At 36.7% G+C, this 26,399-nt stretch overlaps 5 protein-coding genes and 2 pseudogenes across 5 annotated transcripts; 4 read left to right on the top strand and 3 right to left on the bottom strand.

Moving 5' to 3' along the window:
• Positions 1-39: 39 nt before the first annotated feature.
• LOC116115948 (polygalacturonase-like) lies at positions 40-2,880 on the bottom strand. The gene is made up of 5 exons (XM_031402077.1): positions 2,873-2,880; positions 1,196-1,598; positions 805-1,094; positions 466-693; positions 40-262 (listed from the first exon to the last, which is right to left on the bottom strand). Exons 1-5 carry the CDS (start codon positions 2,878-2,880, stop codon positions 40-42), a joined length of 1,152 nt encoding a protein of 383 aa, XP_031257937.1.
• Positions 2,881-4,681: 1,801 nt separating this feature from the next.
• LOC116115912 lies at positions 4,682-6,701 on the top strand (annotated as a pseudogene).
• Positions 6,702-12,434: 5,733 nt separating this feature from the next.
• Positions 12,435-14,422, top strand: LOC116115928 (annotated as a pseudogene).
• Positions 14,423-15,225: 803 nt separating this feature from the next.
• On the top strand, positions 15,226-16,737 carry LOC116115949 (uncharacterized mitochondrial protein AtMg00810-like). The gene is made up of 3 exons (XM_031402078.1): positions 15,226-15,261; positions 16,067-16,405; positions 16,471-16,737. The coding sequence occupies exons 1-3, from the start codon at positions 15,226-15,228 to the stop codon at positions 16,735-16,737; spliced, it is 642 nt and encodes a 213-aa protein (XP_031257938.1).
• A 703-nt stretch (positions 16,738-17,440) lies between these two features.
• On the bottom strand, positions 17,441-19,073 carry LOC116115929 (probably inactive leucine-rich repeat receptor-like protein kinase At5g48380). Its single transcript, XM_031402065.1, has 2 exons — positions 18,779-19,073; positions 17,441-18,399 (listed from the first exon to the last, which is right to left on the bottom strand). Exons 1-2 carry the CDS (start codon positions 18,890-18,892, stop codon positions 17,500-17,502), a joined length of 1,014 nt encoding a protein of 337 aa, XP_031257925.1. The 5' UTR covers positions 18,893-19,073; the 3' UTR covers positions 17,441-17,499.
• Positions 19,074-20,841: 1,768 nt separating this feature from the next.
• LOC116115950 (probably inactive leucine-rich repeat receptor-like protein kinase At5g48380) lies at positions 20,842-23,553 on the top strand. The gene is made up of 2 exons (XM_031402079.1): positions 20,842-21,762; positions 22,462-23,553. Exons 1-2 carry the CDS (start codon positions 20,842-20,844, stop codon positions 23,377-23,379), a joined length of 1,839 nt encoding a protein of 612 aa, XP_031257939.1. The 3' UTR covers positions 23,380-23,553.
• A 35-nt stretch (positions 23,554-23,588) lies between these two features.
• Positions 23,589-25,782, bottom strand: LOC116115923 (2-alkenal reductase (NADP(+)-dependent)-like). The gene is made up of 5 exons (XM_031402060.1): positions 25,382-25,782; positions 25,038-25,215; positions 24,628-24,794; positions 24,375-24,457; positions 23,589-24,263 (listed from the first exon to the last, which is right to left on the bottom strand). The coding sequence occupies exons 1-5, from the start codon at positions 25,637-25,639 to the stop codon at positions 23,885-23,887; spliced, it is 1,065 nt and encodes a 354-aa protein (XP_031257920.1). The 5' UTR covers positions 25,640-25,782; the 3' UTR covers positions 23,589-23,884.
• Between the last annotated feature and the right edge of the window lie 617 nt (positions 25,783-26,399).

Consider the following 26,399-nt stretch of genomic DNA (forward strand, 5'->3'; position numbering starts at 1 on the left):
ACGAATACACAACTCTCAATAAATTCTATAACATTTTCACTACACCAAACAATTATTGGGCTGAATAAAACCAGAAGAAGATCCATCAGCATGGCTACATGAAGCTTCAGCTGGTTCATTCTTATAAGTGAGCTTTACATCTTCCAAGCTTATCCCAGAACATGGATTCTCCAGGCTGCAATCAAACTTCACCGCAACTTTGGTTGCTGATGTTCCATGAATATCTTGGTATGTCACATCATTTATTTTCACCCGTGAAGCCTGTTACATAATCCAAGTACACAGAAGGGTAAAGAGTTATAAGATTATACATTACAAAATATTCTCAGGTTGAAACTTTAAATTTAGGCTTAAAATACAGACAGTTATGTGAAGTGAGAAACAGATAATGAAGACGTAAGTCTGCGTTAGAGAATAACTTTATTATATATAGTTTATATTCGTAATTAAATGTAGCGTTCATACCTGCCAGGGCAACTTTTGTTGTCAGGGCAGTAATTTTGATCGATAACGATAGGATTCTGGACATTGTTCATGGTGGCATGTTGAAAAAGAATGTTCCTAGCAAAACCACTGCTAGGTCTCCCCCAAGATTTTATCCTAACGCCATTTTGAGTGCCTGAAAATGTAACAGTTTTTGCTGTCACATTTTGTACTCCAGCCTCTTCTTGTTCCTTGCCAAGACTACCAATGCTACAATAAGATCATAACATTACAAATTTAGTACCAGATATACAAACAATAATGCTAAAAGCAGTTAGAAATAATCATTTCAGGATGTCTTGTTTTGACAATAACTTTCACCTGATCCCATGGCCAGGGCCACATGCAACATTCTCAATCCACAAATTGGTAGTACCAGGGCCAATCGACACACAATCATCACCAGTGCCAATCCTGGAGTTCAAGATTGTGACGCTGCTCGATGATTGCACATGAATTCCATCGGTGTTAGGACTATCGCCTGAGGCTGAAATCTTAACCCCTTGTGCTTTCACATTGTTGCATTCGTTGATAACAATATGAAACTTCTGGCTATTTAACGATGTTAATCCATTTCTCATAATATTATTGGAGTTGGTAAACTCTAGCGTCTGCACATCAAACACAAGAATAAAAACTTGTTATGAAAATAAATTTACCGAAAAATTCTCTGCAGCAACTCTAGTACTTAAACATCAATCTTTAAACTTACCGTGGCGCCACTGGGGCACCTTTCGCCTGTCTTTATACAAGTCCACAAGCCAGCACCTTGGCCATCAAGAGTGCCACCATTAATGGAAACTCCATTAACATGCTCAAAGACTAACCAGTTATCAGCATTTCCAATAACGTTATAATCTGCTGGAGCCACAAGAGTGCCATCAATACGTAAGGTAATATCATTGTTCTTGCATTGGCCTTTAAACTCAACTTTGCCTAGCAAGAACCTCCCTTGTGGCACATAAACGGTGGCGGCCTCAGTGGAGCCACAGGCTTTAGTCCATGCATCAAGAAAGGCTTGTGTTGAGTCAGTTTTGGCATCGAGTTTAGCTCCTAAGCTGACCACATTGTAACTCACAGGACTCCCTAAAGATGAAGTAATGAAGAGGATTAAACTAAGTAGAAAATGACAGAATTCATTGGTTTTGCCATTTCTTCTTTGATGATTATAAGATAGAAGGATAGAGAATTTGAGGATTTGAAGGTTTTCTGATGGAGTTGAAATGTTTTAGTTCATGGCGTATTTATAAGAGTGCGTGTTGTCCATTTTCAACATATACACATGGCAATTTGTTGAACAGTGTATTGTTGCTTGACAAAATAAATTTCATTAACCACGGGCAATTTAATTCATTGGAAGGTTAGATTACTTCCATTTGAATAGGTTAATTTTTCAACCATAGGCATGTGGACATGGATATGGATTCACATATAACATGCAAATGAATGTGGTTTTACATTATGAATAATCTTTTATCATGTCAAAAATATTTTAATTGTTTAAAATATTTTGATGATGAGAAAACATTTGAAATACTTCTTATAGCAATATTCCACTGTTCAACAATATAGGATCCTCAATTTTTGGGATTATATAAGTTTATAAACATAATTTTTTATAACATTCTCACATATAAGACATAAGAAACTTTTCAAAACATAGATAAGACTTTGCTCTGGAATATTGAAAGTTTCTGGAGGTTGCGTTACCTTTGATCCGAGAAGGGAAGGTTGTTTATCTTGAAGACATTGATGGAGGTCTTGAAAATGCTTCTGCTGCTCTTGCAGGTTTATTTAATGGACACAATATTGGGAAACAAGTAGTTCTAGTTTCCAGGGAGTAATATAATTCAAGCCTTCTTTTAATGTTGTAGAACAAAAAGAATATTTCCAGGGAGTAATATTCTTTTTGTTTTTATTTTTAAGTTTTTGAATAAGTAATACTTTAATTTCAACCATAGGCATGTGGACATAGGTTTACATATAACATGCAAATGAATGTGGTTTTACATTATGAATAATCTTTCAACATGTTGGTGTAAAAAATCAACAGAATTTTTAACTTAAAAATATTTTAATTATTCAAAAATTTTGATGATGAGAAAATATTTGAAATACTTCTTATAACTATTCACGGAAATAGTATTTGGTGTTTTTAGTGGAAAAACAATTATCAATTAGCAAATTTTTTTCCACTGTTCAACAATAAACATAATTTTTTAATATAAGACATAATAAACTTTTCATAATATAGATAAGACAAAACATAGCATAATCAAAACACATAAATATAAATTTTATTATTTTTTATTATAAATTTGAAGCATTATCAAAAACATAGCACAATGTAGAATCCTTAATTTTTTTGGGATTATACTGTACTACAGACTTGTTCATGTAGGAAAAATATTGTTAAATATAGGTTTGATAAACTACATCAAATATAATGATACGAGATAAACACATGCTATGAGAGAATGATTTTTCTCGTAAGCATGTTTAGAAGTTGTTATATCAATACGTGAGTTGTTGTCAAGGTAATAGATTTATCCGAGAATATATTGGTGAGTATCAATGGTTGTTACACCACATTAACTATAATAAACATCCATATCTAAAAACTTTACTGGTTGGAATTTTTGGCCTGGGATTATAATCTTGACGTAAAATTGTGATTTACCCCGATGAAGAGAGGTTTGATTAAGATTTGTAAGCTTATGATTTTCCGGAAGTAACCAAAAATCAAGAATCGTCACTGCTTACTCATTTAATTGAGATTAATAAACAACAATCGTTCAACTGTATAAATACACTTGATGGTCATGAGCTAGCAACAAAAATCAAGAATATTTTTGAGTTGTGAAAAATTAAAGCAAAAACAAGCAATAATGGCCAGTGGTGGTGAAGTGGTGAACAACAAGCAAGTGATATTGAAGCAGTTTGTCAATGGAAATCCAAGGGAATCAGACATGGTGGTGAAAACAAGTTCAATATCATTGAAAGTGGAATCAGGTTCAAATCCTATTGTTGTGAAGAAACTCGTTTGTCTTGTATGTAAATGAAAGTTTGTCCAGTAAAATTTATTTTTAAATATATTTTAGTGTTAAACAATTAGAATATCGCTTGGACTTAATTGAATAAATATTGTTCACCTTAATCCTAACTTTTATGAATTTTTTTTAAGGTTTATAAAAGTGTCATTTACTGAGAACATGTTTATTTATGAACACCACATCTTATAGCCAATTTCAGGGTGGTATATGATACGACAATATCTATTTGGTTGGGTTTAGATTATTATAAATTCATTCTTATATGTTGTTAGTTAATGCTTGCATAGAATTTAATCTATTTTACTTATTTGAACGACTTTTGCATTTCGTCCTAACTTTTATACATCTAAAGAATGCTTTTGCTTATACTATGTGGTTATTATATCTTCATGTTTTGTTTTTTGAAAGCAAGGCTTGGTAATTTTAGTTCGATCAAAATATAAGCTTATAAACATAATTTTTATAACATTCTCACATATAATACATAATAAACTTTTCATAACATAGATAAGACAAAATAGAGGTGGGAATTAAGCTTGGACCCAAAAAGCCCAGCCCAAAAAATCAGTCCTATAAGGATTGTTACTAGGACCGGACCAGGCCCAAGGGAGGAGGGCCCGAGCCCAGGGCCAGTCCGTCCTCCACCCCCTTCCTCAATTTCCTTTTAACCTTGGTAAAATGTTCAAAACTTCCATTTTTAATATAAAATTGACAAAAAGATTTTACTAAAAAAAGTATCCAAACCCATAAGACCGGTCCTATAGGCCCATGATAAATCTCATGGGCCCAGAACCGGTCCTGATTATTTGGGCCCAGGCCTTTCCCACCTTTAAGACAAAACATAGTAAAAATGACCGAGTGCTATCATACTTGCATTAAATATAGTTAAAATGGGCTGGCCCGGTAGTGTTGCCCTTTCATAGGCCTTTAACTGGGCTTTGAAATGAGCTCTGTAGAAAAGTCCAAAACCATTCTTGGAGAATTTCTATTACATTGTGCCAACACAGCAATGAATATTGAAGAAAAATCCAGTCTACAAGCAAGGATGATCGTCATCGATCCCACAAGCAAACGTAAACAAGAACCTAGAAGTGTCTTCCACTGTTTCACAATATAATCGTCATTGCTGACTCAAATCACTTGAATTTAAACGAGATATACATCAATCATGCAACTATAAATACAAATCATAATTTTCATGCTGCAGAACCAAGAAAAAGTAATGGCTAGTGGTGGTGAAGTGATGAAGAACAAGCAAGTCATATTGAAGCACTTTATTGATGGAGCTCCAAAAGAATCTGACATGGTGGTGAAGACGAGTTCAATATCTTTGAAAGTAGAGCCAGGTTCAAATGCTGTTGTTGTGAAGAATCTTTACTTGTCTTGTGATCCTTACATAGGGAGCCGCATGAAGAAGTTCGAACATCCTGATTTCAGTTCTTTCAAACCCGGCTCTGTAAGCATTGTTTAAATATATTTGACTCAAATATTATATTAAGTAATTACAGAATCCGAAAAGTCGAAGCTGTTAGGAAAAATGTTTTTATTTTGTTTTGTTTTGTTTCTTATGCAAGCTTTCTGATGCATTTAAGTTGATGGTGGAAATTATATGCAGCCATTGGAAGGGTTTGGAGTGGCTAAAGTTGTGGATTCAGGGAATCCGGGTTTTAAGAAGGGGGATTTGGTTTGGGGGACTGTTGGATGGGAATAGTACAGTGTTATTGAGAATTCTGAAAAACTCTTCAAAATCCATCATATTGATGTTCCCTTGTCCTACTATACTGGAATTCTTGGTGAGTTCTGTTTCCTCTCTTGATGATCTCAAGGTCTCTCTGAATATTTGCATGCAATTACTATATTATTTTCTGTTCTGTTTATATGGATTTTCCCAGGTTCACACTCCTTTCAGAATATTAATTTGTTGATAATCTCGAGGATAGTATTAATTCTAGTTTGAAGCAATATGAATTGATAAGATCACCTATTTGTGTTTGTGTTTTGTTTTGTTTTGTTTATAGGTATGCCTGGTATCACTGCTTGGGCTGGTTTCTATGAAGTAGCTGCTCCTAAGAAAGGAGAATATGTCTTTGTTTCAGCGGCAGCAGGTGCAGTTGGTCAGCTTGTTGGGCAATTTGCAAAATTAATGGGCTGCTACGTTGTTGGGAGTGCTGGAAGTAAAGAAAAGGTGAGCAAATTCCTCTTGGAATACCTCATTATCGCATCTCACATCAGCAGTAAATAATTCTGAGATTCAGTTTTTAATGCTTCAGTCCGCTTGCCTAAGTAGGTACGTGTAAAGTCCATGTTATCCAATTTGTGGTTATAATTAATCTTTTCTCGTACAAATATTTTAGGTTGAAATTTTGAAGAACAAGTTGGGGTTTGATGATGCTTTCAACTACAAGGAGGAGAATGACTTGGATGCAGCTTTGAAAAGGTGAAGTTTCAGGAAAAGAAGAGTGGAAGCAGGGGCCATTCCCCCCTCAAACTGAAAAAATTCTTAGAATGGAAACTCATTGGACATTTCCATTTTTTTTATTTTTTTTTATTTTTTGCAGGTGCTTTCCTGAGGGCATTGACATTTACTTTGACAACGTAGGAGGAAAAATGCTGGATGCAGTGCTTCTAAACATGAGACTCAAGGGTCGAATTGCGGTGTGTGGAATGATCTCACAGTACAATCTTAGCCAGCATGAAGGTGTGCACAATTTGATGAACACTCTTATAAAGCGGATTCGCATGGAAGGATTCTTAGTCTTCGATTACTTTCCTCAATATTCAAAGTTCCTGGAAGTTGTTTTGCCTTTGATCCGAGAAGGAAAAATTGTTTATCTTGAAGACATTACTGAAGGCCTTGAAAATGCACCTGCTGCTCTTGTTGGTCTATACAGTGGACGTAATATTGGGAAACAAGTAGTTTTAGTTGCTAGGGAGTAATTGAAGCGTTGTCTTGTATATGCTGTTGCCACTCTTCTAATAAATAAAAATCGTAATCTATTTTTATCAAAACGAATTAGTTCTAAAACACAATCAAATTCAAATTCAAATTGAATTGGAACAACATTTATTATTATAGACAGACATGAACCTGTACGAAAGGGATGCCGCTGGCGCTAAGTCTAAGCTAATTAATTTCATTTCTGGTATTTTTCTTTCTCATAATCAACATCAGGATCATTGCTTCCATTGTTATCTTCTTCCCCTTTTTCAAGTGTATCTGAGGCACACGGTACGATATGAAAATAGTTATAACAGAAACTGCAGAAAAAGCATAACGAATTGTGATACCCCTTTTGAATGAATCCATGAATTTCCATAGCTCGTCAAGTTCTTTGCAGGATATTAGATTAGAGCCCCTCCAGAAAGTTCCTTGTTAAAGGCGTAGCCATCTCCTGTTAAACTGATATGGACAAAGTGAGGCACTGGTCCAGGTAAGTGATCAAGAGAAACAGTGAACTTGCTGATGTGTCGAAGCTGGCCAAGTTTCCCTGGAATTCGACCTGTAAAACGGTTGTTGTTGAGTGCAAGCTCTTTCAGATTAGTGCAGAGAAATATTTTTTATGGGATTTTACCCGAAAATCTGTTGTTGGAGAGGTCAAGTGCTGAGAGAAATGTTAAACTTACCCAGATTTGAACTGGGACCAAGCCAAAAAGGTGGCTCCCTGAAAGGTCTAAACTTACCAAGGTTATGCAATTCTGAATTCCTCGAGGGAACTCTCTCTTGAGCCCCATATCTGTGAGGTTAATACTGAGTCTGAATAACCTGACGTCATCTTCGCCCAACAAGCCACCCGCTCATATTGACAGAAGGAACCTGGTGTAATGTCGCGAAAGGTCCATGAAGATAAGCCATTGAAAGTATCTTCTAAAGAATCTTTATAGAACGAAGGCAGTACAAATCGAGGGTTAGGCCATTGCTAAAGCTGGAAGTACTAGCAAGATAGCAGACAGAGTAGAGAACAAGAACAAAAAACTGTTTCACTAAATGCCATTTGCTTATGTTTACAAAGAATATACAGAAATTGACTGAATTGACAAATGATGCTTATTCCTAACCTGCAAAGAACATACCGAAATTAATTTGGAAAACAAGCATAAAGCGAGAGCCATTTTCTGCATTTCCAAACCAATGTGCTGACATAAGGATAGTTTGGGTTGAAGGGATTTACAATTTCTGTGGCTTTTAATATCCAATAGTTCAGGAGACTTCACATTGAAAAACAGAGGACTGATGTGGGCTAGAAAGAAAGATGACGGAGAGAGCTTAATACGTTAGATTTGTCAGACCACTATTAGATAATATTATATTTAGGGTATTTTTGTACTTTTCCTTACTGATTACTGATTAGCTTTGTGTATTTTGGTGATTAGCTATGTGTAGACGCTGACGCTTATCATGTTAGCCTCTTGTACCTATTTAACTTGTATTCTTCTGTAATCATTACTCGAACATATAATATACCAGCTGCAGAATTCCCCTGGCATCAAAGCGGTTATGTTGCTGGTTTATGTGGATGATTTGGTTCTCATGGAGTCGTCATCCTTGGATCTTGCTGATTTTGTCATTGGCTTATGTTCCATCTTTGCCCGCCATGACTTGGGTTCTCTTGGTTTCTTTTTGGGTCTAGAGGTTACTTAAGAACTGCACATGTTGTATCTCTCGCAACGCCGGTATATGGTGGATCTACTTCGCCGTTTTCAGCTTGAGTCTTGTGCCCCATGTGCTACACCTATTAGTCCATATAAACTAGTGCTTCCTACTGATGAGGACCTCCTCTTTGACACTACTTTGTATAGAAGTAAGGTTGGGGGTCTACAGTACCTTACTCTTACTTAGCTTGGCTTGATATTGCTTTTGCTATAAATTAGGCTGCTCAATGGTTGTCTGCTCCCACTCACCATGATCTGTGTGCCCTTTAACAGATTTCCAGGTACATCAGAGATACTCTCACTTGTGGTCTCACTTTTCATCATGCCTCTAGCTTTCATCTCTTGGCATATTCTAATTCTGATTATGCCACTGACGTGTCTACTTGACACTCTGTTAGTGGTGGCTGTGTGTTCCTTGGTCGGAATCTCATCTCTTGGACTACCAAAAAGCAAGCTACTATTTCTCACTCTAGTGCCGAATTTGAGTATCGTGCTCTTGCTCACGTTACCGTTGATCTGCGATGGTTTTGTTTTCTTTTCCAGAAGCTTGGCCTACCTTTGACTTCTTCTCCATTATTGCTTTGTGACAATCAATCCGCTCTCCACATGGGCACAAATTTTTTCTTTCATACTCGTACTCGACATATTAACATTGACCTTCACTTTATTCGTGAGCTTGTTGCACGAGGTGCTCTTTATCTTCGGCATGTTCCCGCAGCCTCTCAACTTGCTAATCTTTTCGCTAAGGGCCTTTCTCATGAGCCTTTTCAATAGCTTTGTTTCTTATTGCGGCTTCGTGATCTCCCACTTTAATTGTGGGGGAGTATTAGATAATATTATATATATAGGGTATTTTTGTACTTTTACTTGGTGATTAGCTTTGTGTATAGGCTGTCACTTATCCTGTTGGTGATTAGCTTTGTGTACAGGCTGACGCTTATCATGTTAGCCTTTTGTCACGACCCACTTGCTTGGTGACTCAAGTGGGCTGCACGTTGCTTAGTGGCGAGCTTGTTAGTTGTGTGAGCGTTAGGCTGCTTAACTTATTTCCGAAGGGTTAAGGCCGCACGAACTTAGCAAAGAAGTTAAGTGCGTGACACTTTTGTACCTATTTAACTTATATTCTTTTGAAATCATTACTTGAACATATAATATACAAGCTGCAGAATTCTCAACTACTGGGCAATCCATTTTAAGGAAATGATTTAGTATACAATTAATTGATTTATCAGAAGTACGAAACAATTAAAGGAAATCTTATCAGAAATGAGAAATCAAATTGGACAAATAAGTTTTATTTGATACACTTCAGTCCATATTTGTCACTGCATTAATGTGACTTACATTGAAAGTACATATTTCAGGTCTTTATTTTCTTTATCCTGGTTCTGTTATTTCATGATCAACTTCAACAACTTCATCTTCCATGACCATAGCACGCAGTGTTTTGTAAACTTCAAGCATTCTCGGCCTTTGATCAGGGAAGGGCTGAACACACTGACATGCGAGTTTAAGGAATTGAAGGATTTCACCGTCGAATCCTTGACCTATTAGAGACTTATCAAAGTCATAACCAGGAAAGATAGAAGAGCCCTCTGAAAGATGAGTCATTTGATCAATTTCACTAGGCTCCTTTCCGGTGACAAGCTCAAGAAGCACGAGTCCAAAGTTGTGGACATCCTCCTGAAAGAAAACAAATTGCCAAAACTCTCTATTGGCACAAAATCTCTTTGTTGAATCACCGAAATCATTTGGGTTCAAGTGCATCGACTGAGTGAAATTCCCCCCCTCAAACTGAAAAAATTCTTAGAATGGAAACTCATTGGACATTTCCTTTTTTTTTATTTTTTTTTATTTTTTGCAGGTGCTTTCCTGAGGGCATTGACATTTACTTTGACAACGTGAGAAAAATGCTGGATGCAGTGCTTCTAACATACTCATCAAGGTCGAATTGCGGTGTGTGGAATGATCTCACAGTACAATCTTAGCCAGCATGAAGGTGTGCACAATTTGATGAAACCTCTTATAAAGCGATTCGCATGGAAGGATTCTTAGTCTTCGATTACTTTCCTCAATATTCAAAGTTCCTGGAAGTTGTTTTGCCTTTTGTCCGAGGAAAAATTGTTTATCTTGAAGACATTACTGGCCTTGAAAATGCCCTGCTGCTCTTGTTGGTCTATACGTGGACGAATATTGGGAACGTAGTTTTAGTTGCTAGGGAGTAATTGAAGCTTTGTCTTGTATTGTTGTTGCCACTCTTCTAATAATAAAAATCGTAATCATTTTATATCAAAACAATTAGTTCTAAAACCACAATCAAATTCAAATTCAAATTGAATTGGAACAACATTTATTATTATAGACAGACTGACCTGTACGAAAGGGATGCCGTGGCGCTAAGTCTAACTAATTAATTTCATTTCTGGTATTTTCTTTCTCATAATCAACATCAGGATCATTGCTCCATTGTTATCTTCTTCCCCTTTTTCAAGTGTATCTGAGGCACCACGGTACGATATGAAAATAGTTATAACAAAACTGCAGAAAAAGCAAACGAATTGTGATACCCCTTTGAATGAATCCAGAATTTCCATAGTCGTCAAGTTCTTGCAGGATATTAGATTAGAGCCCCTCCAGAAATTCCTTGTTAAAGGCTAGCCATCTCCTGTTAAATGAATGGACAAAGTGAGGCACTGTCCAGTAAGTGATAAGAGAAACAGTGAACTTGCTGATGTGTCAGCTGGCCAAGTTTCCCTGGAATTCGACCTGTAAAACGGTTGTTGTTGGTGCAAGCTCTTTCAGATTAGTGCAGAGAAATATTTTTGGGATTTTACCCGAAAATCTTGTTGGAGGGTCAAGTGCTGGAGAAATGTTAAACTTCCCCAGATTTGAACTGGGCTAAGCCAAAAAGTGTCCCCTGAAAGGTCTAAACTACCAAGGTATGCAATTCTGAATTCCTCGGGGGAACTCTCTCTTGAGCCCCATACTTGAGGTTAATACTGATCTGAATAACCTACTCATCTTCGCCCAACAAGCCACCCGCTCATATTGACAGAAGGAACCTGGTGAATGTCGCGAAAGGTCCATGAAGATAAGCCATTGAAAGTATCTTCTAAAGAATCTTTATAGAACGAAGGCAGTACAATCGGGGTTAGGCCATTGCTTAAGCTGGAAGTACAAGCAAGATAGCAGACATTTATTTTTAAATATATTTTAGTGTTAAACAATTAGAATATCGCTTGGACTTAATTGAATAAATATTGTTCACTTTAGTCCTAACTTTTATGAATTTTTTTTAAGCTTTATAAAAGTGTCATTTACTGAGAATATGTTTATTTATGAACACCACATCTTATAGCCAATTTCAGGGTGATGTATGATATGACAACATCTATTCGGTTGGGTTTAGATTATTATAAATTCATTCTTATATATTGTTAGTTAATGCTTGCATAGTATTTAATCTATTTTACTTATTTGAACGACTTTTGCATTTCGTCCTAACTTTTATACATCTAAAAAATGCTTTTGCTTATACTATGTGGTTATTATATCTTCATGTTTTGTTTTTTGAAAGCAAGGCTTAGTAATTTTAGTTCGATCAAAATATAAGCTTATAAACATAATTTTTAGAACATTCTCACATATAAGACACAATAAACTTTTCATAATATAGATAAGACAAAATAGAGGTGGGAATTAGGCTTGGACCCAAAAAGCCCAGCCCAAAAAATCAGTCTTGTAAGGACCGTTACTAGGACCGGACCAAGCCCAAGAGAGAAGGGCCCGAGCCCAGGGCTGATCCCTCCTCCACTCCCTTCCTCAATTTCCTTTTAACCCTTGTAAAATATTCAAAACTTTCATTTTTAATATAAAATTGACAATAAATATAAGGGTTAAAATAAAGTTTAAAAAAAAAAAAATTGAAATTTCATGGACTCAGACTAGTCTCTGATTATTTGGGACCGAGCCCAGGACCGACTAGCCCGGGCCTTTCGCACCTCTAAGACAAAACATAGTATAATTCAAATATATAAAAAATGACCGTATGCTATCATTCTTGCATTAAGTATAGTTAAAATGGGCTGGCCCGGTAGTGTTGCCCTTTCATCGGGCCTTTAACTGGGCTTTGAAATGAGCTTTGTAGAAAAGTCCAAAACCATTCTTGGAGAATTTCTATTACTATTACATTGTGCTTTGAGATTGTAGCAAGTCTTAGAATCAATCCAGCGATGAATATTGAAGAAAAGTCTAGTCCACAAGCGAGGATAATCGTCATCAATCACACAAGCAAACGTAAACAAGAACCTAGAAGTGTCTTCCGCTGTTGCACAATATAATCGTCATTGCTGACTCAAATCACTTGAATTTAAACGAGATATACATCAATCATGCAACTATAAATACAATCCATAATTTTCATGCTGCAGAACCAAGAAAAAGTAATGGCTAGTGGTGGTGAAGTGATGAAGAACAAGCAAGTCATATTGAAGCACTTTATTGATGGAGCTGCAAAAGAATCTGACATGGTGGTGAAGACGAGTTCAATATCTTTGAAAGTAGAGCCAGGTTCAAATGCTGTTGTTGTGAAGAATCTTTACTTGTCTTGTGATCCTTACATAGGGAGCCGCATGAAGAAGTTCGAACATCCTGATTTCAGTTCTTTCAAACCCGGCTCTGTAAGCATTGTTTAAATATATTTGACTCAAATATTATATTAAGTAATTACAGAATCCGAAAAGTCGAAGCTGTTAGGAAAAATGTTTTTATTTTGTTTTGTTTTGTTTCTTATGCAAGCTTTCTGATGCATTTAAGTTGATGGTGGAAAATATATGCAGCCATTGGAAGGGTTTGGAGTGGCTAAAGTTGTGGATTCAGGGCATCCGGTTTTTAAGAAGGGGGATTTGGTTTGGGGGACTGTTGGATGGGAATAGTACAGTGTGATTGAGAATCCTGAAAAACTCTTCAAAATCCATCATATTGATGTTCCCTTGTCCTACTATACTGGAATTCTTGGTGAGTTCTGTTTCCTCTCTTGTTGATCTCAAGGTCTTTCTGAATATTTGCATGCAATTACTATAGTATTTTCTGTTCTGTTTAGATGGATTTTCCCAGGTTCACACTCCTTTCAGAATATTAATTTGTTGATAAACTCTTGAGGATAGTATTAATTCTAGTTTGAAGCAATATGAATTGATAAGATCACTTGTTTGTGTTTTGTTTTGTTTATAGGTATGCCTGGTATCACTGCTTGGGCTGGTTTCTATGAAGTGGCTGCTCCTAAGAAAGGAGAATATGTCTTTGTTTCAGCGGCAGCAGGTGCAGTTGGTCAGCTTGTTGGGCAATTTGCAAAATTAATGGGCTGCTACGTTGTTGGTAGTGCTGGAAGTAAAGAAAAGGTGAGCAAATTCCTCTTGGAATACCTCATTATCGCATCTCACATCAGCAGTAAATAATTCTGAGATTCAGTTTTTAATGCTTCAGTCCGCTTGCCTAAGTAGGTACGTGTAAAGTCCATGTTATCCAATTTGTGGTTATAATTAATCTTTTCTCGTACAAATATTTTAGGTTGAAATTTTGAAGAACAAGTTGGGGTTTGATGATGCTTTCAACTACAAGGAGGAGAATGACTTGGATGCAGCTTTGAAAAGGTGAAGTTTCAGGAAAAGAAGAGTGGAAGCAGGGGCCATTCCCCCCTCAAACTGAAAAAATTCTTAGAATGGAAACTCATTGGACATTTCCATTTTTTTTATTTTTTTTTATTTTTTGCAGGTGCTTTCCTGAGGGCATTGACATTTACTTTGACAACGTAGGAGGAAAAATGCTGGATGCAGTGCTTCTAAACATGAGACTCAAGGGTCGAATTGCGGTGTGTGGAATGATCTCACAGTACAATCTTAGCCAGCATGAAGGTGTGCACAATTTGATGAACACTCTTATAAAGCGGATTCGCATGGAAGGATTCGTAGTCTTCGATTACTTTCCTCAATACTCAAAGTTCCTGGAAGTTGTTTTGCCTTTGATCCGAGAAGGAAAGATTGTTTATCTTGAAGACATTACTGAAGGCCTTGAGAATGCTCCTGCTGCTCTTGTTGGTCTATTCAGTGGACGCAATATTGGGAAACAAGTAGTTTTAGTTGCTAGGGAGTAATTGAAGCCTTGTCTTGTATATGTTGTTGTCACTCTTCTAATAAATAAAAATCGTAATCTATTTATATCAAAACAAATTAGTTCTAAAACACAATCAAATTCAAATTCAAATTAAATTGGAACAACATTTATTATTATTGACAGACATGAGCCTTGTACGAAAAGGGATGCCGATGGCGCTAAGTCTAATCTAATTAAGTTCATTTCTGGTATTTTTCTTTCTCATAATCAACATCAGGATCATTGCTCCCATTGTTATCTTCTTCCCCTTTTTCAAGTGTATCTGAGGCACACGGTACGATATGAAAATAGTTATAACAGAAACTGCAGAAAAAGCAAAACGAATTGTGATACCCCTTTTGAATGAATCCATGACTTTCCATAGATCGTCAAGTTCTTTGCAGGATATTAGATTAGAGCCCCTCCAGAAAGTCCCTTGTTAAAGGCATAGCCATCTTCTGTTAAATTGACATGGACAAAGTGAGGCACTGGTCCAGATAAGTGATTAAGAGAAACAGTGAACTTGCTGATGTGTCGAAGCTGGCCAAGTTTCCCTGGAATTCGACCTGTAAAACGGTTGTTGTTGAGTGCAAGCTCTTTCAGATTAGTGCAGAGAAATATTTTTTATGGGATTTTACCCGAAAATCTGTTGTTGGAGCGGTCAAGTGCTGAGAGAAATGTTAAACTTCCCCAGATTTGAACTGGGACTAAGCCAAAAAGTTGGCCCCCTGAAAGGTCTAAACGTACCAAGGTCATGCAATTCTGAATTCCTCGTGGGAACTCTCTCTTGAGCCCCATATCTGTGAGGTTAATACTGAGTCTGAATAACCTGACATCATCTTCGCCCCAACAAGCCACCCGCTCATATTGACAGAAGGAACCTGGTGTAATGTCGCGAAAGGTCCATGAAGATAAGCCATTGAAAGTATCTTCTAAAGAATCTTTATAGAACGAAGGCAGTACAAATCGAGGGTTAGGCCATTGCTAAAGCTGGAAGTACTAGCAAGATAGCAGACAGAGTAGAGAACAAGAACAAAAAACTGTTTCACTAAATGCCATTTGCTTATGTTTACAAAGAATATACAGAAATTGACTGAACTGACTAATGATGCTTATTCGTAACCTGCAAAGAACATACCGAAATTAATTTGGAAAACAAGCATAAAGTGAGAGCCATTTTCTGCATTTCCAAACCAATGTGCTGACAGAAGGATAGTTTAGGTTGAAGGGATTTATAATTTCTGTGGCTTTTAATCTCCAATAGTTCAGGAGACTTCACATTGAAAAACAGAGGACTGATGTGGGTTAGAAAGATAGATGACGGATAGAGCTTAATACGCTAGATTTGTCAGACTACCACTAGATAATATAATATTTAGGGTATTTTTGTACTTTTCCTTAGTGATTACTGATTAGTTTTGTGTACTTTGGTGATTAGCTTTGTGTGTAGGCTCACGCTTATCATGTTGAATAATAATAAACACTTACAAAGTCCTCATACAAAGATGTGTGTACAAAATGATGTGTCATATTATGATTAAGAAAGTGAATTTATAAAGTCAACTTTTTAACTAAAGTTAAATTCATTGTCTAATCATGGTATGACACATTATTTTATACATATATCTTTGTATGGAGACTTTGTAAATGTAGTATTACTCATGTTAGCCTCTTGTACCTATTTGACTTGTATTCTTTTGTAATCATTACTCGAACATATAATATACAAGCTACAGAATTCTCCTGGTATCAGAGTGGTTATTTTGTTGGTTTATGTGGATGATTTGGTTCTCACCGAGTTGTCGTCCTTGGATCTTGCTGATTTTGTCATTGAATTATGTTCCACCTTTGCCTGCCATGACTTGGGTTCTCTTGGTTTCTTTTTGGGTCTAGAGGTTACTCGAGAACTACACATGCTGTATCTCTCACAATGCCAGTATATGGTGGATCTCCTTCGCCGTTTTCAGCTTGAGTCTTGTGCCCCATGTGCTACACCTATTAGTCCATCCAAATCAGTGCTTCCTACTAATGAGGAGCTCCTCTCTGACATTACTTTGTATAGAAGTAAGGTTAGGGGTCTACAGTACCTTACTCTCACTTGGCTTGGCTTGATATTGCTTTTGCTGTAAATTAGGTTGCTCAGTGGTTGTCTGCTCCCACTCACCGTGATCTGCGTGCCCTTAAACAGATTTTCAAGTACATCAAAGGTACTCTCACTTGTGTTCTCACTTTTTATCATGCCTCTGGCTTTCATCTCTTGGCATATTCTAATTTTGACTGTGCCACTAACGTGTCTAGTCGACGCTCTGTTAGTGGTGGTTGTGTGTTCCTTGGTTGGAATCTCGTCTCTTGGACTACCAAGAAGCAAGCTACTATTTCTCACTCTAGTGCCAAATCTTAGTATCGTGCTCTTGCTCATGTTACCGTTGATGTGCGGTGGTTTTGTTTTCTTCTCCAAAAGCTTGGCCTACCTTTGACTTCTTCTCTGTTATTGCTTTGTGACAATCAGTCCGCTCGTCGCATGGCCATAAATTTTGTCTTTCATGCTCGTACTCGACATATTGACATTGACCTCCACTTTATTCGTGAGCTTGTTGCACGAGCTGCTCTTCGTCTTCGGCATGTTCCCACGACCTCTCAACTTGCTGATCTTTTCACTAAGGGCCTTTCTCATGAGCCTTTTCAATCGCTTTGTTTCTTATTGCAGCTTCATGATCTCCCACTTCAATTGTGGAGGAGTATTAGATAATATTATATGTAAGGTATTTTTGTACTTTTTCTTAATGATTAGCTTTGTGTATTTTGGTGATTAGCTTTGTGTCTAAGCTGACACTTATCCTTTTGGTGATTAGCTTTGTGTACAGGCTGACGCTTATCAGGTTAGCCTTTTGTACCTATTTAACTTATATTCTTTTGTAATCATTACTCCAACATATAATATACAAGCTGCAGAATTCTCAACTACTGGGCAATCCATTTTAAGGAAATGATTTAGTATACAATTAATTGATTTATCAGAAGTACGAAACAATTAAAGGAAATCTTATCAGAAATGAGAAATCAAATTGGACAAATAAGTTTTATTTGATACACTTCAGTCCATATTTGTCACTGCATTAATGTGACTTACATTGAAAGTACATATTTCAGGTCTTTATTTTCTTTATCCTGGTTCTGTTATTTCATGATCAACTTCAACAACTTCATCTTCCATGACCATAGCACGCAGTGTTTTGTAAACTTCAAGCATTCTCGGCCTTTGATCAGGGAAGGGCTGAACACACTGACATGCGAGTTTAAGGAATTGAAGGATTTCACCGTCGAATCCTTGACCTATTAGAGACTTATCAAAGTCATAACCAGGAAAGATAGAAGAGCCCTCTGAAAGATGAGTCATTTGATCAATTTCACTAGGCTTCTTTCCGGTGACAAGCTCAAGAAGCACGAGTCCAAAGTTGTGGACATCCTCCTGAAAGAAAACAAATTGCCAAAACTCTCTATTGGCACAAAATCTCTTTGTTGAATCACCGAAATCATTTGGGTTCAAGTGCATCGACTGAGTGAAATTCGACAACTTGGGTTCGAAATTCTGATCAAGTAAGATGGACTTGGAGCTCATGTCAAGATGGACAATTCCAAACTTGTGGTGGAGCCAAGACAAGCCTTTTGCAACTCCAGTTGCAATTTTAACCCTCAAAGGCCACTCCATGTTATGAACTGGCTCACCTTCTGCTGGATGAAGCCAGTCATAAAGGTTGCCATTTGACATGTACTCATATGCTAGAAGCCTTTCGTTCGATTCCACGCAGAAGCCAAGCACTTGAACTATTTTATCAGATCGTCTCAATCTCACCAGAGTTTTTAATTCCAACATCAATTGCTCTTCTAAGTACCGAGAGTCATGAAACTTCTTTACTGCAACGGACAGACCAATTGAGATATTTGCTTTGTACACTATCCCAATTTGTCCCACCCCAACGACAGTATCTTTGCCAAAATTGTTTGTTGCCCTACTAATATACTCCAACCTCAGTCTTGGAATCAGTCTCTCAAATGTAGCTATCTGTGTATAAAACAACTTTTTTTTAAGTTCTGAAGTGTAGACAACCATCAAAATCGAGCTAAAACTTGAATAAAATAGAGATAAATACGAAAGCAATATAACAGACAGACAAATCATAGACGATAAAGAGAGAAAATAATACACATAATTTACCCTGCTTTATCCAGTATAAGCTTCGTCCAACTGAGATAATATTATTGCAATATTTTTTCACTTCTCTCATTTACAATAAATGAATTATCCTATGACTGCTATCACACTCGTAATAAAAGAAAAATATGTTTATTTAGTAAGTTTAAATGAGTAATTATTGACATTTTATGAGAGAAATGTGAATATCCGTAACAGAGACTAACTGTATATGGAGACAAAAGAATACCTCTTTTCGTTCTTGATTCCCTTCTTCTATCTTCACCTGCCTGCACAGATGTGGCAATTTACTCAGTTGATCCGCTCCACTTCTCTTCATTCTCTTTAACATCAAAATGGCCATTGCTGCTAGAGTTATCTTCTTCTTCCGCTTCTTCTCTTGTATCCAAGGCAAGCAGTAGAACACGAAAACCGTCACAACTGAAACTCCAGAAAAATCTCATAACTAACCACAAACCCAATTTTGAATGAGTCAAACAAAATTTCGGTCTATCTTTGCAGGGTTCCAATGGCCCCCCGCAAAGTCCATTGTTGTTGGTGTAGACGAAATTTCAAATTAAATGAAGTAGAGAGATAGACGACTTTCTAAGTCAATTAAGCCTCCAAAACAGGTCAAGTAGTATTCCAAAGCAAGAGAAGAAAAAAAGAAAAGGCCATAATAATGTTTAATTATATATTTGACCCTATAAAATTAACATAGTACATGAGAAAATATGACAGACTGAAGCTGCTGTAATGTTGCTACAGTCCAGGTTAAGCGATTGAGAGGGTCTTCTAAGAAATGTTTAACAGACAGATGCATGAATCTAACTTTCTAAGCATGAATTTATGGGCCCTGTATGATGGACAATACAGAGGAAAATTTGTGAAGATTGTCCTCTTTAGAATTGTACTATGACTTCCAATAAATTTCTTAGTCAATCCCCAGTAAAGGAGTTTACACGTTTTATACTGGCTGCATTTTTCTTAGACTTTTCCTAGATTATACTTTCTTTAAAGCATTTTAATCAACATTCAGAGAAAAAACCAGCATTCCACAGGGTCATCCTGAATCCCCGAGCAGGGGATCGAGGCGGGTCTTGTACTTTAGCAAGAGCACTATAGAACTTGGAGAAAATCAGTAACCATCAATCTAAAAAATGGCTGATAAGAAACGTTAAAGACCTCTTGACAGATTATTATTATTATCAGAAACAAGATTCAGTACAGGAGTGGCAACAAGAAGCAACTGCAAGGACTTGTTTTCCACCATTGCGTCCACTGAGTAGACCTATAAGAGTAGCAGGGGCATTTTCAATCGAACTTTAAGATATATATGCAAACAAGGTTTATACCTGTCAAACTACAGGATTAATTTTCGTCCACTGTCAATTTGTTTTATTTGCCTGTCAAAAGTTTTAAAATTTTTATGTTGAACTTTAGAAGAATGCTATGATTTTTTCTTTAGTTGTCGATCTGCAAATTTATCTGTTCTCTATTAAGTGATCTAAACTTTATCATATTAAGCTGCAAATCATGTAAAGAAGATAACCACACTTGAATCTGAGACTGTCAATCATTTACCAGTACTGATGAGACAGCAGAGAGCTGTACTGAAAATTGTTGATTGTTCACTGGCTTCCAACCTTTTCCAGAATGTTTGTTGTTGTTACAAGAGGAGTTATGTCAAGGTTAACATGTCCTGTTAATTTGTCTCCGTTCTCATTCAGGATAATCCCTGGTATGTCAATGCGCATTCGAAGAAAATGTCTTAAGAGTACAGAATTTCAGATCCTGGAACGGTGTGAAACGGATACCCAATTTAAAATCAGTCAACAGAATTTCATACTAGATCTGATCGATACATAGACAATTATGAGGGGATGGACTTTTGCGTTGCAATATCTCTTGGGAGATACTATTAACTTGTATAGTCAATTACGTGTAAACCGCTGTTACGGGGCTGGACTTTTGAAATTAAATTAAATTGAATCATGTGGTGTCTCCGTAAGGAAAAAAAAATTTCTCTTGTACTGTTAATTTCAGGGGTCCCTATAAATTAATATTATTGTAGACTTTTTTCTTTTCTTTTCTCTTACTTTGGAATACTACTCTACTTGTTGCAGTGTAATTGGGAGCTTGACTTGGAAAGTCGTTGATCTGTCTACTTCATTTAATTTGCAGTCTCATCTGCTCTTTTTCTTAGTAATTTGTAGAAACATGGCTCTCTAGAATCAAAAGTTTGTTTATATATAATCTTTGCTCACTCTTTGTGTGTTATATATCTTTATTAGCTATATTGCATGCACGCAAATGGCTTTTAATTCAAGAGTTTTTTATGTTATTTTTATCTACACGTTAGTCTGGCATCTTGGTTGTGTAACTTTTAGCTTATGCTCTGAGGAAGACATTGCCTGCCTAAGAGCTCTTAAACATTCCTTTGAAGACCCATTGAATCGCTTAACATGGAGCTTTGACAACCTCACGGCAGCTTCATTGTGTAAACTTAATGGCGTTGAATGCTGGAATGATAATGATAATGATATCAGGCTAAACAGACTTTCCTTGGTGGACATGGGACTCAAGGGACTGTTTCCTCGCGGAATTAGGAATTGCTCATACTTAACACACTTAGACCTTTCAGGTAACAACCTTTTTGGACCAATCCCAGAAGATATTGCCTATTTACTACGGTTCTGTGTAAGATTGGACCTCTCCAACAATAGATTTTCCGGTGAAATCCCATCAAGTATATCTAACGTAACTTATCTGAACATCCTAATGCTTGACAACAATCTTCTAACCGGTCAAATTCCTAAGGAAATTGTTTACCTTCGATGGATCAAGGAGTTTAGTGTTTCTAATAATATGTTGTCAGGACCGGTGCCAAACTTTGTCAATCTTAATGTCTCGGAAGAGAGCTACGCCAACAACAGTGGACTTTGCGGGGGTCCGTTGGAACCCTGCAAATATCATCGGTGGAAATTTGACTACTCATTCAAAAGTGGGTTCCTGGTTGGTTATGTGATTTCTACAGTTGTAGCTGTGACGGTTTTCATATCATACTGCTTTCCTTGGGTAGCTGTGAAGGGGAAGAAGAAGATTACTATAGCAGCAATGGTGCTTTTGATGATTAAGAGAATGAACAAGAAATATGAAGCCGATCAACTGAATCAGTCGCCACCTCTTTGCAGGCAGTTGAAGATAGCTGAAGCGGATCAAGTTGGAAAAGAGGTACTCTCTTTATTCATATATATATAGTACCGTGATTTCTATTATAGATATTTCATATTTTCTGTAAAATGTGAATTCTTTAGATGGTATTATAAACATTAAATGACAAACATTCAATCACTTTCATATATATGTGTGTGTGCAAGCTGTTGAAGTTGCCGACCACTTTAACATTGATGGGTTATGCAACCGCATTCGGGGTTCCCGCTGACCGGTCAATGGGCAGGAGTCCCACTCCCCGGTGAGCGGGTGAGGGTCGTCGGGGCAGCACCCCAAAGTCCATAAGCAGTTTTGGGCTTTTTTCCATGTATAACCGTTAAATGATTTCTTTCAAGTTATTAATTCTTTATTGGGTTTGGGCTTAAAAATATGAATTCTTGTAAAACTAGGTTTAATCTCTTAAACCTAGTATTTAAACACACTTTTCTCTTGTAATGAGTAATAACAAACTTCGTTATAAAATGAAAGATGTGAGACAATATTGAAATAATATTGACTCTGCTGGACGTAGCCTACATTGGGTGAACTAGGATAAATTGTGCCGATTACTTTCTCTCTTGATTGTTTGTGTTTGTTTGTTTACTGTACTCTCTATTTCGCACAAACAAGGCGTATACATCCATGTCTTTATGAAGCTAGAATTAAGCTTAAAATGGTAGTATGCGCTTCAGTGCTAATGAAAAAATGTTTTATACACAGATTGCTAAGTTGGAAAATCTGATTGCAAGAATGAACTTAGCATTTATCAGCAACGCAACAAACAATTTTAGTGAAGATAATGTAATTGGGATGGGACAAATGGGTACAATGTACAAGTCAACTCTCTCTAATGGCCAGCCCCTTGCAGTGAAGAAGCTACATGACTGTCCGTACTTAGAAGAGCAATTTATGTTTGAGCTAAAGACTCTGGTGCGATTGAGACAATCTCATAACTTAGTTCAACTCTTAGGCTTTTGCCTGGAGTCGAACGAGAGGCTTCTTGCATACGAATACATGTCAAATGGCAACCTTTATGATTGGCTTCATCCAGCTGAAGGTGAGCCAAGACGTAACATGGAGTGGCCTTTGAGGGTTAAAATTGCAACTGGAGTTGCAAGAGGATTGGCTTGGCTCCACCACAAATTCGAAATAGTCCACCTTGACATTAGTTCCAAGTGCATCTTACTTGATCACAATTTCGAGTCCAAGCTGTCGAATTTTAAACAGTCGATGCACTTGAACCCGAATGGTGAATGTGATTCGACTAAAGAATTCTGCGGTAATAGAGAGTTTTGGCACTTGGATTTTATTAAGGAGGATGTCCACAGTTTTGGACTAGTGGTACTTGAGCTGATCACCGGAAAGGAGCCTAGTGAAATTGACAAGTCCTCGTACAGTTTTGAGCGGATTACTCATCTTTCAGAGAGCTCTTCTAAGTTTCCGGATTATGCCATTGATAAGTCTCTAATTGGTCAAAGATTTGATGACGAAATCCTTCAGTTACTTGAAGTTGCATCTCAGTGTGTTCACCCCTTTCCTCATGAAAGGCCAACAATGCTTCAAGTGTACAAATCACTGAGTAAGATGATCATGGAAGATGAAGTTCCTGAAATTGGTGAAATAACAGAAACAGAATAGAAAAAATAGATAACAGGTTACTTATAGTGGGAAAATAAAGACTTGAAATATGTACTTTCAAGATACTAAATACAATACTGATCATCGGTTATCCAATTTTATTTCTCTTCTCTGCCAAGATTTCTTTTACTTGTTTCATTCTTTTGAGACAGCATTGTATATTGAATTTACTATCTAATATAGCTTTAAACGGCTAAAGATCCATTGTCATTACAGTTTGCATACCTTGAGGTTTGCTTTTAACTTATTAAAAGCAAGTTTATCTCCTGGTCATGGTTGACATAAGTTGAGGATGGGCATGAGCCCCTCCAGGGGACCTGGACCTATACTCAGTCTACCTTTCTAATACAATAAGGATAATGTGTACATATCAACCGGTTCAATGTTTCTCATAATCACTAGTCTGGAACAGTGCCCAACTTTGCCCATATCATTTTTATAAGAGATCTTAATTGTTTAACAACAAATTTATTTTGATATGAACATATACAAGACAAGGCTTCAGTTACTCCCTAGCAACTAAAACTATTTGTTTCCCAATATTGCGTCCATTGAATAGACCAACAAGAGCAGCAGGAGCATTTTCAAGGCCTTCAGTAATGTCTTCAAGATAAACAATTTTTCCTTCTCGGATCAAAGGCAAAACAACTTCCAGGAACTTTGAGTATTGAGGAACGTAATCGACAACTACGAATCCTTCGATGCGAACCCGCTTTATAACAATGTTCAACAAATTGCGTACACCTTCAGGCTGGCGAAGATAGTACTGTGAGATCATTCCACACACCACAATTCGACCCTTAATTCTCATGTTTAGAAGCACTGCATCCAGTATTTTTCCTCCTACGTTGTCAAAGTAAATGTCAATGCCCTCAGGAAAGCACCTGCAAAAAATAAAAAAAATATGGAAGTTTCCAATGAGTTTCCATTCCAAGAATTTTTCCAGTTTGAGGGGCAAATGGCCCCTTCCATCTCCTCTGTTCCTGAAACATCACCTTTTCAAAGCTGCATCCAAGTCATGCTCCTCCTTGTAGTTGAAAGCATCATCAAACCCCAGCTTGTTCTTCAAAATTTCAACCTAAAGTATTTGTACGAGAAAAAATTTAACTATAATCACAAATCAGATAACAGGGACTTCACCCGTATCTACTTAGTCAAGCGGACTGAAGCATTAAAAACTGAATCTCAGACTTATTCACTAGTGATGTGAGATGTGACAATAAGGTATTCCAAGAGGAATTCGCTCACCTTTTCTTTACTTCCAGCACTTCCAACAACGTAGCAGCCCATTAATTTTGCAAATTGCCCAACAAGCTGACCAACTGCACCTGCTGCTGCTGAAACAAAGACATATTCCCCTTTCTTAGGAGCAGCTACTTTATAGAAACCAGCCCAAGCAGTGATACCAGGCATACCTATGAACAAAACACAAACACAAACACAAAAAAGTGATCATTATCAATTCACATTGCTTCATTGCCATCTCATTGTCAAGGTATTCAAACTAGAATTAACACTATCCTCGAGTTTATCAACGAATTAATATTCTAAAAGTAGTGTGTACCTGAGAAAATTCATCTCAACAGAATATAAAATAATATATTAATGGTATGCAAATGAAAGACCTTGAGATCATCAAGAGAGGAAACAGAACTCACCAAGAATTCCAGTATAGTAAGACAAGGGAACATCAGTATGATGGATTTTGAAGAGGTTTTCTGGATTCTCAACCACACCGTACTCTTCCCATCCAACAGTTCCCCAAACCAAATTCCCCTTCTTAAAATCCAGATGCCCTGAATCCAAAACTTTAGCCACTCCAATCCCTTCCAATGGCTGCATACATTTTCCGCCATTAACTTAAATGCGTCAGAAAGCTTGCATAAGAAAAACAAAAACAAAAACAAAACAAAATAAAAATATTTGGCCTAATAGCTTCGACTTTTCGGATCCTGTAATTACTTAACATGATATTAAAGCCAAATATCTGAACAATGCTTACAGAGCCGGGTATGAAAGAATTGAAATCAGGATTTTCAAACTTCTTCATGCGGCTCCCCATGAAAGGATCACAAGACAAGTAAAGATTCTTCACAACAACAGCATTTGAACCTGGCTCTACTTTCAAAGATAATGAACTTGTCTTCACCACCATGTCAGATTCTTTTGGAGCTGTATTAATAAAGTGCTTCAATATCACTTGCTTGTTGATCATCACTTCACCAACACTAGCCATTATTATTTTTTGTTGCTGCAACATGAAAATTATCGTTTGTATTTATATCTCGTTTAAATTCAAGTGATTTGAGTCAGTAATGACGATTGTATTGTGCAACAGTGGAAGACACTTCTGGTTTTGGTTTACGTTTACTTGTGTGATCGATATCGATCATCCTCGCTTGTGGACTAGATTTCTCTTCAATCTTCATTGGTGCATTGATTCTAAGGCTTACCACATTCTCAAAGCACATTTTAATAGAAATTCTCCAAGAATGGGTTTACACTTTTCCACAAAGCTCATTTCAAAGCCCAGTTAAAGGCCCAATAAAAGGGCAACCCTACTGGGCCAGCCCATTTTAACTATACTTAATGCAAGAATGATAACATATTACATTTAGTTATTTTCATTTTAGTAAAGATTGGTTTAAAACCCAGTCTTACAAATTTTCTCTCATAATCTTAACGTGGTAGTTTGTAATTAGTCAATTAGTAATTGGATAGACAAGACCTATTATTAGACAGGTGAGATCCATTACAAACTGACTAATTGTAAACTGTCATGTCAGAATTGTAAGAAAAAGTTTGTAAAGTTGGGTTGTAAGTATAGTATTACCCTTTTTGTTTATATTTCCTATCATAATATAAACAAATTTACTTAAATATAATCAAATTTATATTTATATGTTTTGATTATACTATGTTTTGTCTTATCTTTATAATGAAAAGTTTATTATGTCTTATATGTGAGAATGTTATAAAAAGTTATTTTTATCGAACTGAAATTACCAAGTCGTGCTTTC

Source organism: Pistacia vera, unplaced genomic scaffold, assembly GCF_008641045.1.
Source record: "Pistacia vera cultivar Batoury unplaced genomic scaffold, PisVer_v2 Contig757, whole genome shotgun sequence".
Taxonomy (NCBI): domain Eukaryota; kingdom Viridiplantae; phylum Streptophyta; class Magnoliopsida; order Sapindales; family Anacardiaceae; genus Pistacia; species Pistacia vera.

Excerpts from the sequence above, each read along its gene's own strand:
- LOC116115948 (XM_031402077.1), bottom strand. Across the intron at positions 1,095-1,195 it reads GGTGCCCCAGTGGCGCCACG|ACGCTAGAGTTTACCAACTC; the intron begins GTAAGTTTAAAG and ends TTTGATGTGCAG. Across the intron at positions 263-465 it reads AACAAAAGTTGCCCTGGCAG|GGCTTCACGGGTGAAAATAA; the intron begins GTATGAACGCTA and ends GATTATGTAACA.
- LOC116115949 (XM_031402078.1), top strand. The coding sequence starts at position 15,226 with ATGTCGCGAAAGGTCCATGAAGATAAGCCATTGAAA. Across the intron at positions 15,262-16,066 it reads ATGAAGATAAGCCATTGAAA|CTACAGAATTCTCCTGGTAT; the intron begins GTATCTTCTAAA and ends ATAATATACAAG. Across the intron at positions 16,406-16,470 it reads TTACTTTGTATAGAAGTAAG|GTTGCTCAGTGGTTGTCTGC; the intron begins GTTAGGGGTCTA and ends GCTGTAAATTAG.
- LOC116115929 (XM_031402065.1), bottom strand. The coding sequence starts at position 18,892 with ATGGCCATTTTGATGTTAAAGAGAATGAAGAGAAGTGGAGCGGATCAA. Across the intron at positions 18,400-18,778 it reads GGAATCAAGAACGAAAAGAG|ATAGCTACATTTGAGAGACT; the intron begins GTATTCTTTTGT and ends TTTTATACACAG.
- LOC116115950 (XM_031402079.1), top strand. The coding sequence starts at position 20,842 with ATGGCTTTTAATTCAAGAGTTTTTTATGTTATTTTTATCTACACGTTA. Across the intron at positions 21,763-22,461 it reads CGGATCAAGTTGGAAAAGAG|ATTGCTAAGTTGGAAAATCT; the intron begins GTACTCTCTTTA and ends TTTTATACACAG.
- LOC116115923 (XM_031402060.1), bottom strand. The coding sequence starts at position 25,639 with ATGTTGCAGCAACAAAAAATAATAATGGCTAGTGTTGGTGAAGTGATG. Across the intron at positions 25,216-25,381 it reads ATTCTTTCATACCCGGCTCT|CCATTGGAAGGGATTGGAGT; the intron begins GTAAGCATTGTT and ends AAATGTATGCAG. Across the intron at positions 24,458-24,627 it reads GTGCTGGAAGTAAAGAAAAG|GTTGAAATTTTGAAGAACAA; the intron begins GTGAGCGAATTC and ends CAAATACTTTAG.